At 40.4% G+C, this 16663-nt stretch overlaps 1 protein-coding gene across 2 annotated transcripts in view; it reads left to right on the forward strand.

Moving 5' to 3' along the window:
* The window catches only part of pld1b (phospholipase D1b), a 36415-nt gene extending 22193 nt beyond the window's left edge, over positions 1 to 14222 (forward strand). For both annotated transcript variants that reach the window (XM_046371453.1, XM_046371452.1), the window contains exons 16-26: positions 1948 to 2076; positions 2183 to 2301; positions 2821 to 2934; positions 3576 to 3686; positions 5121 to 5209; positions 6619 to 6732; positions 7093 to 7142; positions 8091 to 8225; positions 9011 to 9164; positions 9667 to 9784; positions 10617 to 14222. In XM_046371453.1, coding sequence (XP_046227409.1) covers positions 1948 to 2076; positions 2183 to 2301; positions 2821 to 2934; positions 3576 to 3686; positions 5121 to 5209; positions 6619 to 6732; positions 7093 to 7142; positions 8091 to 8225; positions 9011 to 9164; positions 9667 to 9784; positions 10617 to 10841 — 1358 coding nt within the window. In that variant the 3' untranslated portion in view covers positions 10842 to 14222. The remainder of the gene's footprint in view (positions 1 to 1947; positions 2077 to 2182; positions 2302 to 2820; positions 2935 to 3575; positions 3687 to 5120; positions 5210 to 6618; positions 6733 to 7092; positions 7143 to 8090; positions 8226 to 9010; positions 9165 to 9666; positions 9785 to 10616) is intronic.
* Positions 14223 to 16663: the final 2441 nt, after the last annotated feature.

A 16663-nucleotide genomic window follows, 5' to 3' on the forward strand; every position in this document is an offset into this window, starting at 1 on the left:
CTTTGGGATGAACTGGAACAGAGAATCTGAACCAGGCCTTTTTGTCCAACATCAGTGTCTGACCTCACAAATGCTCTACTGTCTGAATGGACAAAACTTCCCACAGAAACACTCCAACATGTTGTGGAAAGCCTCCCCAGAAGAGTGGAAGCTGTTATAGTTGCAAGTCCCTGTTGGTGTAATGGTCAGGTGTCCCAATGCTTTTGTCTATATAACACTAGCATTTACAATTTTTGCCTTTTTGCATGCAGTATGTCTCAAACTTCAAGTTTCCTCCCAGATCACGATTGGTGAGTTCAGTTGACAAGTCGGTGTTTGTAGCTTCTCATCCAGCAGCGATAAACTCGTTCTGTGCTGCTGTCTTGGTGTTTTGTGGCTGTTCTGTTTAGGATGGTCCCATAGCGTCACTAGCCAACACAGTCTGATCCCTAGCAGGCTGGCAGAGCTGAGGATGGCCACTCCTATTGGCCAGTGTCAGGCTGGTGAGTTGGTGATGGCGGTAGTGTTGCAGCGAGGTCGGTCCTGATGTTGCTGCTTGCTGTGCTTTGCTGTGGTTTTGATCTTGATTGTTTGTGTGTGGTTTTGAAGCTTTTTTCCCCCCTCCAGTGTGGTTGATTTAGAAAATATGTCAATAACGTCTTGATAATCTATGAAAGTCAAACCAAATTTCAAATATTCGCTGGCCAGTGGATTTGCAATTTTCTGTGTTCTATAAACTTAGTATCTTTAGGTTTTGGACATGCAGATACTGATTTGTTAGTGTAATGAAAAAGACATGGAGAACCACAGTTAACAGCAGAAAATGGAAGCATGGAAAGGGCACAGTGCAAATAACTTGAGCTGGACCACTAGAGCTCCCCTCAGCACACACAGTTTAGTTGATCACAGGGAAACAAGTAAATAAAAAAAACTTTGATTATAGGCTATATTTTGACCGTCTGTAATCACTTTCATTTTTTTGTGTGTGTGTGTTTTTTCTTTTAAACAAACTCATATGTCCCTTTTGGCACACAAGTCATTTCATCTGCTGTAGGTCTTCATTTGCCAGATGAGAGCTCCAAATGGCTTATGTATTAAACGGGAAGTATCAGAGACTTAAGAAAAGAAGGAAAGAAAGAAAGAAGAAAGAAAACTTACTTCTGTTCTTCTCATTGATTACTTTTCTAATTACTTAGGTCAGTATATTGCAGTTTAATTCGGTGTATTTCAGGTAAGTAAAAAGAAAAAACAAACGAATGAAATAATTAAAACAATGTGTTTGATCAGTGGAGTTCAGTCTGCATGTCTCTGTGCTCCTTCCCACTACTTGTAGTAGGTTTTCTAAATTCTGACTGCTGATCTGTTTTCTCTCCAGTAACTGTTTAATTCATGTTAAAGTACTGTCAGAGCATTTTCCAAATACCAGCACATCACTGTCAAAGTCAGCATGATACTGGTGTGATGTAAAATGATTAGACCATTGTGGGTATGCTTCACAGCTTCTATCTTACACTAGTGGTATTCAGATCACTAAGTCTACAGTCATTCTTTATCATGCTCTGTCTTCTTTATCTTTATCTTATTACTGTCAAATGCCATGAAGAGGACAAAACCAGCTATTTATTCGTTTGTCGCTCAATACTTCTCACCTCCCTTCCTTGCCTGACCCCTTTAAATACACCTTCTAAATATATGGTTTCTTTTACAAACATATAATCTCATTTTTGAAAACAGCTGCCAACTGTAGCTTTTATCAGGAGACTTTAAAAGGAGAAAACAGTACATTTGTTGGGGACCATTTTCAGCAGCAGATTAATCCACACTAGTGAGTATTTGGCGCAGCAGGATGATGTACGTGGGATTGAGTCAAAACAAGCGACAGTGTCGACGACTGGTCTTTGGAAGGATTGCAGTGTGGTTTTCATTGGATTGCACTGGTGTTTAAGTGCATTATCATGTGTGTTTTAGGAAGCGGTTCAGTGCGCAGTCTGCACACAGGGGTCGGAGAGCTGTTTGGAAACACACGCTTCTGGCATGGAAAAGACTACTGCAACTTCGTGCACAAGGACTGGATTCAACTGGACAAACCATTTGATGGTGAACACACCTCGAAGCTCACAAATGACCAGTGAATCTATGATAGTGGGGAACAATTTATTTAATCTCAACCATCTTTCTTGCATTCCTGTTTCTGCTCTTTTAGATTTCATAGACAGACACACGACTCCCAGAATGCCTTGGCACGACATTGCCTCAGTGGTTCACGGGAAAGCAGCTCGAGATGTGGCAAGACACTTCATTCAGCGGTGGAACTTCACCAAGGTCGGCTGTTGTTCTGTCCTGAGTGAGGGGTTGGCGTAGTGACGAGCATCTGATCAAGAGTCATTGAGCAAGATGCTGAAAACTACCTGCTCCAACAGAGAAAATGCCTTATCATGTTCATAACTGGTATTTATCAGTAAAAATAAAAAAAAATAACACTTATCCTCCATTATACAGGAAGTGATAAAATTAGATCCACGGAAGAAACAACACACGAATGGAATGATGGAACAAATGGAGAGATAATACAAAATCTGTTTATCTGTAGAGTATTTCTGTTTTCACAAAAAGTCTGGAAAAACGAGAATCTTGATGTGTACCGCTTTAACAAGTGACTCTGGACATTCAATGCTTTGGTTGAGCTTGCTCTGTTAGGACATACAGCTGGAAAATGCTCAGCCTTTTTGGGAGCCACATTGCAGCAGTGACCACAGCAGCTGTGCCCATTGCTGTAGCAGAAATCTGCAGCTTAGGTTGGAGTGTTAATCCATTTCATTGCTTTTTTTGTTTCTCTTCCAGCTTGTGAAGCCAAAGTACCGTTCTCTGTCTTACCCATGTCTGCTGCCCAAGTCTCACACCACTGCCGGAGAGCAGCGATACCAAGTCCCCAACTGCATCCCCGCCAAAGTACAGGTGGGAGCTTCACTTTCCATGGCAACTTCGAGTGACATCAGTCTGCTTTTAGACGTCACCTCCACAGTCTGACTGTAAAAATGGGTTTTAGTATGAAATATTTTCACTCAAAGTTGAGCATCGTCACAGATGTCGGTATATACGTTACTAACTCTGACTGATTGACTGCTATGTTGTCCCAAGTGCAATGCGCAAAGGAAATGGAACTTCTCACAGCTGGAAAAACTAGTAATTTTGTGAGGAAACCAAAAATTAAAGTACAAAATCTTTTTAATTTTCCAAAGATTCAGTTGATTAATGTTTGCTTGCGTATATCTTGTATCCTCTGGCACAAAACCATGTAAGTACATATGTTTCATATATGCAGACTTCAAGAACAGTATTCCTCAAATGATACTGAATAGTATACATTTTATAGTTGTATGGAATGAGGACAGAAAGTGTTGCTCTTCTCTAGTTTGGGGAAACAAGTAGTGTACCATCACAAGACAGAAACACCTCGAAAACATTTACGTTTTGTCTAAGATCAAACTAAACCGAACTTTTGAATACATCCTCTTTGCTAGATAAAACTTTTGTATACACACCAATTTTCCTGTCTTCCCTCCCTAACACTGACCCACCTGTCTGTCTTCTCTCAGATTCTTCGCTCGTCCTCTGACTGGTCCGCCGGCATCAAATACCATGAGGAGTCCATCCATAACGCCTATGTCCAAGTCATCAAGAACAGCCAACACTTCATCTACATAGAGGTACTTATTGTGTACTGTACATCAGAGGCTAAAAGCACCATGTAACAGCAGCAATTCTGAAAACCAAGTCAACTCAGTTCTGAAATGGAAAATATTCCCTTTCTTTTGACTGAAAGGTGGCTGTTAAAAATCATTTATAAGATTCAGGTAACCATAACAACGAGATGGATGGTGAAACTAACCGTAACCATGAATTTACAGGCCAGAAAATGTTATTCCAACTGTGCTTGAGTGTTTCATGCATCTCCACCTTTTCTAACAGTGCAGCAAATGTAATGGCAGCTTTTGAAAAGAGGCTTTTGTAGTGTGAATCCTTCCCAGTAAATTGTCAGAACTGGTGGGTAGTTCATGGAGACTGGGTGTGTGCAGTTTTCCTGTAAATATGCTTGTAACCTTTGTAGCCATGTAGCAGATGGGTGTCTGGCATTCATCTGAAGCGTGTGTTAACGCGTGTGGATGATTATCACTTAACACATACAAAGTGAGTGTAATTTACATGCACATAACGTACGGCTGGCTTTCAACAGCTACCTGACTTCTGTAATGAGGTTAAAGGATTAGAGAAAGTTGGCTTCCCATCTAAATTTCATGTGGATGAAGTCAACTTCTTGGACACATATACCGGTAACTTTCCAATAGGCTAAACAGTAAGTTTACTGTTGCTGTAAACTCTTCACTCTCTCTAACTCCAAAGCTTGTCCCCAACACCAAAATAAGGTAAAGGGGGAACATCAGACTACTGACCAGCTGCACGCATGTAAAGATTTACAATAGACTTGTTCCTGTAGTGCATGTAAACATCTGTTTTTTTTGGGGGGGGGGGGTTAACATAAATGTGAGTGTGACATTTTGGGAAACGACCTCATCAGCTTTCTTGCCCCAGAGTATTTACTGAAAATGTTGCTACATCCAGCAGCCTAAAATCTCCAGCAGTTGCTTGGCAACCTGACAGTGATGACAAGACTCAGACAGAATGGACTTACACATAAGCCCCTGGTGAAATATTGAATTAGACAACAGTTCGTTTTTGTACCAGTTTAACCAACCTAGTGTAACATGTTAATTAGTGAGTTTTAGAGGTGCTTTTAGGTCCCTCGCCACCTCAGACAGAGCCAGGGTAGGTATTTTCAGTCTTAATGCTAAGCTAATCATCTGCTGACTGTGATTTTATAATGATTGTACAGGTGTAAACGTGGTATAAATCTTCACATAAACCAAGAAAGCAAATCCCAAATTGCTGAATTCCTTTAACAGAGCTGGAGCAATTTGCCAATTTTCAGGTCATTTTCCCTTCACTACAGAAAGCAATGAGTTTTAGACTGACATGAATGGTGGGATACATTTTTACATTTTGTAGCATCAGAATTGCTTGAGATCAGAACAGATTAAATCTCTTGCTCACGAAAGACGCTGGTTTGTTTGTTGTTCTTTCAGAATCAGTTCTTCATCAGCTGTGCAGACAACAGACACGTTTTCAACAAGATAGGGGATGCTATTGCTGAGCGCATCATCAGAGCATACAGGTGACACATTCACACACATGCTATACCAAATTAAATGTAATTAAATGAATGAACACACTGTAAACCTTTGACTGCTGTGCGTGTTTACCACAACACTGTGAAATGATTTGCAAGAAAAACATGATACATGATATCATGCACATTCACGTTGTCCTTGTATGTGTGCACTTGGGCTTATCTTGAAATTAGTTCCCAGAAACACACCACACATGTACACACAAACGCACACACACTTGATTAATGTGATGCTGTTGCTCTGTGTACCTTCCAGATGATTAAGAGACTGTTTTCATATCATAAGTCGTGTTTGACTTGGCTTCTGTGGCGATTTATTTAAATATTTTTTTATTTAAGCTTCACTCTGTCTTTCTGGTGTTTTGTTGTCAAGGATGTAAGAAAAACATGGATGCAAACACCCAAATCTATCCTGATTTCCTCTTGAAGCTTCAGCATATAAACAATCCAAGGCAGCTGTTGCAAATACTCAGTCTGTTTAGTTTCTCATCGTGTAGTTGAAAGTCGATATCGAGGAAAAACATTCTTAGATTTTGTGGGTGTTTGAAACGAGACCAAACAGCTGCCAGTTCAGGGCTTAGGTTTCAGAATCTGCATCTGCTGGTTGCTGATACACAAAGCTAGTACAACTATATGCTTAATACTTAATACTACGCTTTGAGCTTTCAAAAACAAACAGCAGAAAAAACAGAAAAATCGCGCATGACTGTGCCAGATGCAAAATAGACAAATTAAAATGGAAGGTTAATAGCAGTAGATCTTTGTTGTGCTTACATCATTAACGAAGCTCAGCCACAAACACTTCAGTGAGATTCAGGTGTGTTACGTCAGAAGAGGCTAATGACGAAGGAGCCTGCAACAGAGGTGAGGAGGAGCTACAGACGCCTGGTAGACTCGCAGCTTTCTAACTCCACACCAACTCATTTTTATCATTTTCAAACTTCAAACTGTGCTGACTCAAGTGAGGACTTTTATCAGACCTCACAACTTATTCGACACAATTTTTCAGACTTCATACAACTTTTTAAACGTATACAGAAGTTTTCACTGATGCCTGGAATGTCACTTTGCTGTATAACAAGGATGGAGTTCACCTTTAAAATTCAAACTGATCCTAAAGCAAATTTTAATTTGACCAATGTGCTATCTGTACAATTGACTGTTTGCATGTGTTTCTGTAACTCTGACTAATCTCCAAATCTTAACACTCCAGTTTGGCCAGCTCTCTGGATGCAGTTTAAATCTGTGCTGATGGTTTGCAAGGTGTCTTTCTTGTCTCTTAAGTTGTACAACCAATGAACCACTCAGTTATAACCCCACTTCAGACTTCAAATAATTGTTTCATACCTAAATCACATCATCATATTAACAATGTCTGATTTAAAATCTCTTAGGGAGGGTAAAAGGTACCGAGTGTACGTGGTGACACCTCTGCTGCCAGGCTTCGAAGGAGACATCAACACTGGAGGAGGCAGCGCCATCCAGGCTGTCATGCACTTCAACTACAGGTGTGTGTGTGTGCGTGTGTGTTTGCATGAGTGTGCTCATGTGACAAGAACGCTGCATTGAACCCACCGGCTGTTTCATTTGTTTGATGAGGAGTTAAATCCCGGAAGGGGCCACTGATAGACTACAACCACACCTTAACACTTTCACCAAATGGCTGTAAACCTAGCTACGGTGTGTGTCTGTGTATGTGTGTGCGTGCGTGTACATGCCATTCCTTTTGAAGCTGACATTCATTGTGTAGCCTGCATTTTTGAGCAAACACTCAGCCCCCTTCATTCAAACACAGTGACACACAAAGGCTTGTATGTGAGGTATGTGGATCTGTCGCTCATCCTCGTGTGTCCCTCTGCTCCCTGCAGGACCATGAACAGAGGAGACCACTCCATCATCTCACAGCTCAAGAAGGAGAGTAAGTCGACGGCAGCTTAAACTTGTGTCTTAATAACATCTGGCAGCATTTTAGAAAGCAACAGAGTGAAAGTTTTTGTAAATTAATCGATTGTACCTTTAAATTCTTATTTTATTTATCTCTACTGTTGAGATAAACTTGTCTGTGTCCACTCAGGCCCTTTGACACACTCACCAAAGTATTATTATTGTTTAAGAAGTATAAAAGTTGAGAATGAAGTTACAGTGATACTTCACTGCTGCTACCACTACCAGTGCTTTAAAGGACAGGAGGTGAAAATCTTCAGTGGTTTACCTTCTCATCTTGCTCCTTTGAAAACAGTACAAAGACAATATATTTGATGTTTTTTATAAATACACGCTTATTCGGAATTTGATACCAGCAACACTTTTCAAACAAGTTGGCGCAGGGGCCACAAAAGGGTAAGAAATTTGTGTACTGCTCAAAAAACTTCCCATTCAGGACCCCTTCATATGTACAAGTGGTGGTACAGCAGGCATACACCATATGTTGAATCTGTAACATCTGTTTAGTCTGTCATTAAAACCCAGCGGAACACAACCAAACCTCTGTTTTCCCCCACATGCGCACACACCAAACCACACTCATACCTTAGCCGCAAGCAAAAACTGCATTCTGGTTTTATGTATTTTTAGTTAAGTCATGCCTTTAATCACACTGCTGGTTGTTCACGTTTTACTGCATTAAAGTCAAATCACAAATCCTTTACTTTAGTGCCAAGAATTTCTTAAAGCTTAAGTCAGTTTGACATCCTGCTTTCAGGTTAATTTTAGAACGCTATGAATATCAATGCAGAGAATCTATAGAGTCTGATTTCTGTTTAGAATTAAAAAGGAAGACTGTAATGTCCTGGATTTGGTGATTGCAAACTTGACACTCAGCTCCTTCGAAGAGCAAACTCTGACTGGCTGTTGTTCTTGTTCCCAGTGGGCGATCAGTGGATCAACTACATCTCCATCGCTGGTTTGAGGACTCACGCTGAGCTGGAGGGGAAGCTGGTCACGGAGCTCATCTACGTCCACAGCAAGATGCTCATCGCTGACGACAACACCGTCATCATAGGTAGACACGCTTTTTCTATGACCAGTTCACTCACTTCCAGCGTCACACAAGATGTTTAGCTGATACAGCAGCTGAAATTTCTCAATTTACAAGATTAAAAGCTGATGTGAAGTATTCCCCTGACGCTAGGCTGAACATGTATAATAAAGGAGAAAGAAACAAGAGCTGCAGAGAGTGATGTGACAGCCAGAAGAAAAACGACAATGAGAAACATTATTAAAAATCTTAAAATGTCACAAATTTGAAGTCATCGAGGAGTGGTGGTGAGGTTTAGGCTTGAGTCTGCACTGCAGCATTTAATGCTAAACAAACAGAATAGCTTCCAACTGGACGATGAAGTGCAGGAGATAAAAGAAACCACAAGATGGCAAATCTGTATATCTTTTCACTGCTGGTTAAGCAATCATATAATTTTACTGTTTTTGTTCTTGAACTGAACATTTCATTTCATCCTTGATCATCTGAATGAAAGCTCCAGATAAACCAGATGGTTCCAGTCTTTTACCTTGCAACCCATTTAAATGAAGAAATAAGGTTTTTCACAAGGCCTGTTCTTGTTATAGAAAATCTATGTAATGTAATATAATGTTAAATATTGAACAGACCTCTTAAAATGTATTCGCTATTTCTGTTATGTGCATGTATATCTACTTTATATTCTTTTAAATGCCAAATACTCTTTTCAATGGTGCCTCTTTTGAGGAATATGAACATGCAGTTTCCAATCAAATCTTCAAACGCCATCTGCTGGTCTAACTTTGACTTGTTCCTTTGTGTCACTGCAGGGTCTGCCAACATCAACGACCGGAGCATGCTGGGAAAGAGGGACAGCGAGGTCGCAGTGATTGTGGAGGACTCAGAGATGGTGACGTCGGTGATGGACGGGCAGGAATACCAAGCTGGAAAATACGCCTTGGGGCTCCGCCTCGAGTGCTTCAAGTACTGAAACATCCTGATTGATTGAATTGACCTTTTTTTCTTTTTTTTATTTTCGAGCTTGGCTTGTGTAAAATACAGTTTACATTAAACATGAAATAAGAGAAGCTTAGGTGAATTAACTTTGTGACTTACAGTATCAACATGTGAACAAACTGGGAAAAAATCATATGAAAAGAGGTCTGACAGAATGAAAGTCCCCCTTTTGGGTCACATAATAAACTGTTGGGGTCGAGAAATAATTATTGGCATAAAAATTCAGCCTCAGTCTCACCGTTCTGTGGAGGTTTAATCAGTATTATCACTGTTGCATATGAAGACAGTCCTTCTCTCCTCTTGCTGTTGAGTTTATTGTAATTCTTGCAGTGACTGTAAATTTTATCACTGTATCTGCTTCTTGTTGCCAAATATCACAACTCGCAATTTCCGGCAGTGCTTCCCTTTTCTGGTGCCCTAATTGTTTCTTCATGTCTCTCACCCACTTCCTGCTCCCTGTTTCTGTCAGGACTATTTTGGGTGCTCACACAGACTCCTCCATTGATGTGTCAGATCCCATCAGCGACCAGTTCTACAAAGAGGTTTGGATGGCCACTTGCGCTCGAAATGCCACCATTTACCAGAAGGTGAGTCTGACCTCACATCTCCATCAAACATTTTCTGTACCCGCTTTATCCGTCAGGGTCGCAGAGGGGCTGCACCCTATCCCAGCTGACTATGGGCGAGAGGCGGGGTACATCCTGGACTGGTTACCAGTCAGTCACAGGGCTGTCACACAAGGACAGACAACCACACACTCTCACACTCACACCTAGGGGCAATGTAGAGTAGCCAGTTAATCTAATGTGCATGTTTTTGGTATTGTGGGAGGAAGCCGGAGAACCCGGAGAAAACCCACGCAGGCACAGGGAGAACATGCAAACTCCACACAGAATGGCCCAGACCGGAATTCGAACCCGGAACCCTCTTCCTGTGAGGCGACAGTGCTGACCACTGTGCTCACCCCATTGCATCTTCTACACTCCCAAAACTCTTGGAGTGTAGGCTTGTTCCACTTCTTTTGAAATGGCTGGATTTTAAGATTTTACAGCAAAATTAATATTATGTGGTACTTCATCTATCAAATCATGAAATATCAGTAGTGTTTAAAATGACACAAAATCTTTGGATGTTTGTTGGGACTGTGAAGATTTCGTTCCACTTTTTTTCAACCACTTTCATCTCCATCATCTGGATCACTGCTTAGCTGTCAATCACTGGGAAAAGGATGACATATTGTAAACTCTATACATACATCGGTGACATAAATTTAAACTCAGCGGGTCTACAATTTGTTGTCAGCAATTCATCAACATTATTATCACTTTAAACAGAAGAAATTATGGGTCCAGTTTTGAACCAGTTTTTCAGTACCAAACCCTGATGGTCTCTCTGACTCGTCCACCCTCTGTTCTTCAGGTGTTCCGTTGCCTGCCATCCAGCGATGTCCGTAACATCCTTGAACTGGAGGGCTACCTGGCCAAGCCGGGCCTGGACAAGGAGGACACGACCCGGGCCCACGAGGAGCTGAAGAAGATTCGTGGCTTCCTGGTCCAGTTTCCCCTTCAGTTCTTGTCCGACCAGAACCTGCTTCCTCCTATTGGTTCCAAGGAGGCCATGGTGCCCATGGAGGTCTGGACCTGAGTGAGAGGGAGTCACCTATGCATTCACGTGTCTGCACACAGCACATAGATGGCTTACAGGTAGATAATGCCCATTCTGGTGCTATTTTGGAGGAAACTGCTGGACGGTCGTGGCTTGATAAAAATCTGCTGCTGCTTTTTTTTTTTTTTTTTTTTTTGATACTTTTCTCCCTTTCAGGTATTTTTCTACTCAGAAAACATCAACAGAACGTAATGGTATCTGTCTTGTGTCTTCTCTTTTCTCCCTAAATGCATCCTCATAGGCAATGTGATTTTGACCAAAAAGGTGGAAAAATAATTATAACTAGTGTATTAATGAACTAAAAATGCTGAACGTGGTCCACAACGTTTGTCCTCATCACATCCGCGGCATTATGGAGAGTTTAAAAGATAGATGGAAATAACATGGGCAATTCTTTGAAGCTGGAAGAAGAGATAAAAGCCATAAGTGTGGTTGTAATATACAAAACTATTGAAAGTTTTACTTTTGGTTGTAATATGAAAATGGTCCAGGGCAGACAGAGTTGGGAACGCCTGACATACTGGGTTGTTGAGAGTCGTAGCTCTACTTTCCTTCAGTTGTGATAACATCAAACAAAGCAACATGGGTTTAACTGGGCAACAAACACAACAGCAAGATGATCAAACAGACTTTTTAAAAAATCCTCCAGGTTATTCAAAGGTTTCTGGAAGAGAAAACAACAGTTAAAGGGAAAAAATATTACCCAGACAAGCTGTTGAAAATACCCGTCCATAGACTTTGCTGTTTTATTTTGACCTGCTGCACTCACTGTGGTTGTGTCCTCAGTTTTCCTGTGCAACCTGAGGGGTTGTTACTGATGTTTCAGGTGTGCTCACTTTCTGGTTCTATTTCCAACCTGTTTTATCATCTTTTGTTTTTTGTTAATCTCTTGGGCATATTTTTAGCAATGTAACCACAGATAAAGAATTCAAAATGAAAGCCCAAGTTGTAACAAACCATAGTTTTTTCACAGCTGCTAATAATCGAGACAATAGGATTTAATTTCTGCCCGAGAGGATGGTCTGCCTGTAAGGCGTAACCCAGGGTTTAAAAAGTTGTCCTTATTTAGAAGTAACTAGGGCCAAGACTGTTTACTGTTCTATTTAATGTCTGAATTAGCAGCATTAGCAGCCAAAATGACTTCCAAAATGGCGTCAGCTGTGCGTGTGAACAAAGCCTCTGTACCAGCAGTGCCACTGAATGCACATGAGTAACGTTACACTTGATTAAATAGCAGTAGGACACAAACAGACACAGAGTCACTGGAACAACATGGAGACTCTCAGAGCTGATTTGTGGTTCAAAATGTATACAAACACTCATGTACATGCAAACATGGAGAGCAGTCGACTAGCAGATGGAGCGTTGAACTCTACAGTGCCTGACAATCTGGGTCTCATGTTTACAAGAAGACGAAAAGAGGAAAAATGGAAGTGATTAACTCTGAGGCCTGACGCACCACCTCCTGCTCCCTCACCACCACTCTGTAGACTCCTTTTTTTTAAAAAAAAACAAAAAACAGCTTGCTCCTTCATCCTCTAACAACACTATGCAACGTCCAAGGTCGACAAACGCAGCTCTGACCATTCTGTGTGTGGAGGACATCTTGAAAAGACACTAAAAGACTAATGAAGACAGCAGCGCAGAGAATGGGATGAAGAGCCTGATGGACATCTCTGGTCGTTTTCTAAAACTTGTGTCTCATATCTATGAATTTGTGCTTTCAGTATTTATGTCAAACGGGAAAACACAAGTGCCAAAGATGACAGGCTGTACTTTGATGTTAATACATGCGTTCATTTACGTTCCTCATACTGTGGATTCCACATTAAGCCTTAAGTGACTTGATATTCGTAGTTTGGTAGCACTTTATAATAATTTCCTGATAGTTTTCTGGAAAGAATCACTGTAGTTGTGCAACTGCAGTACTGGGAGAATATGTTTTTCTCAAAAGAATTTACTTTTCAGGTTACATCTAAGTCCATTTTCAGTTGGTACTCATTTATTATTGAAAACATTCTTCTCCTTATAATTATATTTTTGCTTTGTGACCAATTTCGCATTTTCATGTTCAGCTGACTAAATACTCGGTTCTTCAGAGTGAAAAGGTAATAATCCTTTCTAGGGAACTGCTAGGAAATTACAGACTTGAATAAAGTGCTACTGCTCTCTTTTTTTGAACTGCAAAACCCTCAAATACATGCATGATGAGTCTGTAGTAATTCTGCATGTCATTTCATTCAATTGTAGAGTTGGTGATTATTCTTTTCCATTTAGTCATTTCGTTTACTGTTTTCAAAAAGGGGATTACATACTGGATATTCACAAGGTGGCCTGAAAGAAAAGTTCAATTGAATGCTAATTAGCTTCATAACTTTTGGATGTGTAAATAAGCAAAGATTTGATTTAAAAAGTTAGAAACAATGGTGTGTAGCCTTTATGTGGTAAACTTCATGATGCCGTCATATGATCGGAATCGTTCTTTTAATTCCAAACTCTAAACGGTTGTCTCTGGAATTCCGATTTCCGATATTTCTGAAATGAAATATCAATATTCCTCATTGTCTTCCTCGTTGGTGTCTTAAAGTGAACTGCATGATGCTGTCTTGTGCTATAAATCTTACCAAAAAATAAACAAATAAGAGGAAACCCATAGCTGACAGTATGACAGCAGCTCATTGCCATTAAACGTTACAGGTAGAATTATGTACCCTGCAAGCTGAATGGTTGCCTTTAAAGCCATGGACATTATTGATGCTAAACAGTGTCTGACAGATGCATCTGGACCTTCTCTTTACTGTTGGTATTTATGGAAAATGGGACCTTAAATGTGCTCTTCTTTTTAGTCTTCCTCTCTACCTCCCTGTGTCTCTACCTCCTGCTCCAGTGCATGTTTTTAGTCTTTCCAATGAATTGTGAATATTTACCCCCCCCCCCCCAAAAAAAAGTAGCCAAGTAGTCTGAAAGGGCAGAATGTTTATAATTTGCTATTCTGTGCAATACTGGCCCATTTACATGTAAAACAGAAACTGTAAAAACCACAACACACTGAAGTCTTCTGGTGGGAACACAGGCATACAGTGCACGTGGATTTTTACCTGGTCTAAAGGGGCCTTGAAACCTTCAACGGTTGCTTCATTTTCCTCAAACCTGGGCTGCATAGGTTCAGAAACACTGACCTGTGCTTCTCTCTGTCTGGCTTTAATCACTGTGTCTCAATGAAAATGCATTATTTGCACAGACTGTTTTCATGTGGCGACCCCTTAAAGATCTGCAGTACAATGTCTTGTGTCGCTTCGTGTGAAATGGTGGACTAAATTATGTATTAATATGTCAATTAAAAGGATATGGTCTTCATGAGGTTTCATGACTCCACCTTCTGTTTTTCATCTGAAACACTGCGTGAATCAGGAGTTTTGCTAAATGCAGCTATAAAATATCACGTGTACTTGAAGTTGCACATAATTGCTAGTAGCAGTTTGATGAGAGCAGTATAAAATCAGGGCCAGTCTCTAAAGACAATTTTGGTGTACTTAATTTAGCTGAAAGACCTGTGACGGCCCAAATGTGAATATTCAAAGAGGTCCAATGATCAAGTCGGTGTGTCCAGTCTGCAAAATACAAGCGTACACCTTTGAGGTTTAAATCCAATTATCCAAACATGACACACCTGTGTGGACTGTTTAGTCTGGTGGGAAAGTTCTGAGGATCAAACCAGGAGGGATTCTTGTTGCTGTACCATGAGTGCGCTCATCTGAACAAGTGCACCAATTACAATAAAATTACATTTTACAGGTTTGGTATTTTTGTGCAAAACTGCAGTGACTAATTTCTTACATCCAGACCAAAAAGTCACCACAAGAATATATTTCAGTAAATGATTCACATTTTATCTGTGTCTTCATCACACCTCTAACTGCCACCGTCCCTCCTTCTTCTTCTTTAATCAATGATTTTTTTCTCTCCTGTCTCAGTCTTTTATAATCTCACTGAAATAAAAATCATATCTGATGAAAATGAAAACATCTTTGTCCTCAGAAAACCTTTGCTGTCCCAATCCCCCTTGCAGTTCTCATTTATTCCACTAGATGGCTACAGAACCACAACGTGAATTTCGAAACTGTCTAAATCACAGGACTCATCTCATATAGCGTGTTTTTGGTCTTAGTCCTGTGAAGAGAAACCACAATGCTGCAATTTTAGGCAATAGTGTTCTTGCAACTTTGTGGTAGTCGTTTGACTTTCTCCTGACATGACATGTTGCACAAAAACATCTCCACTGAAGAAATTATTATCTCAGTTTGATATGGAAGATCTTGACTGGCCTGCACAGAAACCTGACCACAACCCCAGCCAGCACCTGTGGGAATGCTGATCGTAAGCCAGACCTGATCGCCCAACATCAGTGTTGCATCTCACTGATGCTGAACATGACTTTAATCATGTTTAAGCATCACGTAAGGCATAAGTGCATGTGTGTACACTTCCTTCATGTCAGGCAGATGAGTTCAATCTGAAGTGATTCACAGCGATCTTTATACAATAATATGAGCACCATCCATGAACTTTCATTCTCAAGTAATCTCATACTACAGCCTTGCAATGGACTAGTGAAGTTTATAATGTTCAGTTTTGGGTCAGATAAGACATAATTTTACTTTGTGGCCATTTCTGAGGCTTTAAGCGTGTGAAAGTCAGTGTGTGAGTTTTGTGGGAAACACCTGGAATGTCTTGTCCTGTCAAGACATCACTGACTGAGGTGTGTCCTGAGAACCTACAGCCTGTACCTACTGTAGCCCACACCCACTTGCAAACACATTATAATCATTGCTGATTAACTGTTGACAAAACTAGAATAACTCATGTACGGTTAAAAGGGTCCTAGTTAAGACTTTAAAATACTGAGCCAGTATTCTGACCCATCTTAGTACTTTGACAGCTTTGACTTGCTTTATCCCAATTTTAACTCATTCATTCACCTTTTATTTTTATGTTTTTTTAAGCAGCCTTGAAAGCTAACAATACACTCCTGGTGTCCTGATCATATAATCATAATTTTGATATATCATGTCTCTTGTTGTGCATTATTGTTGATTTAATATGCAGTTTTCACTATCTAAGCTTATGTACAGTTTGCTCTAATTACAGATTACAGATTTCATTCCACTGATCACAAACACAATCCTAAGAACAGATGATGGGCGTATCGTGCAGGTGAGTGAAAGGCTCCTGGCAGATCTCCTGCTGTAGTCCCAGGTGTTGAGAACCAATCAGCAGAAACAGAGAACAGTGACAGCAGGGCTTATGAAATCACAGCTGCGCTTTCAAGCATGTGTTTACAAATCTGTCCCTGTGAAACCTGCTGCGAAATCTTCACATGCAGACTGACTCCGTGGTTCAGAACTTAATTTTGACCTGAAAAGCTGGCGCAGCTCACAGGGAGTTTTCTTGAGAAACAATGTAAAGGAGCCTCCTGCCCCTCAGGTTCTTTCCATTCGCACAAGGGTACAAGGGAGGAGTTAACACAGGCATGGTTTGTGATAAGGGCTCTGGAAAACTTCTGTGGTTGAAAAATCTGGATTTGGGATCTGGATTTGTCCAGTTTTTCATGTATTGAGCTACCATTAAATTCAAGTCAGAGCGTTATACACCAGATAATAATTATAATGATGAATTCTTTTTTTTTGAATAAGCAAAGCTGAATACTGTCTTTTCAGAACCACCAAATACTCTTTTAACCATTTATAAACATTCCACCTGCTGCATGATAAAGAATATTTTGCACCTGTTTAATCTAAACA

This window comes from Scatophagus argus, chromosome 18 (assembly GCF_020382885.2).
Source record: "Scatophagus argus isolate fScaArg1 chromosome 18, fScaArg1.pri, whole genome shotgun sequence".
Classification (NCBI taxonomy): domain Eukaryota; kingdom Metazoa; phylum Chordata; class Actinopteri; family Scatophagidae; genus Scatophagus; species Scatophagus argus.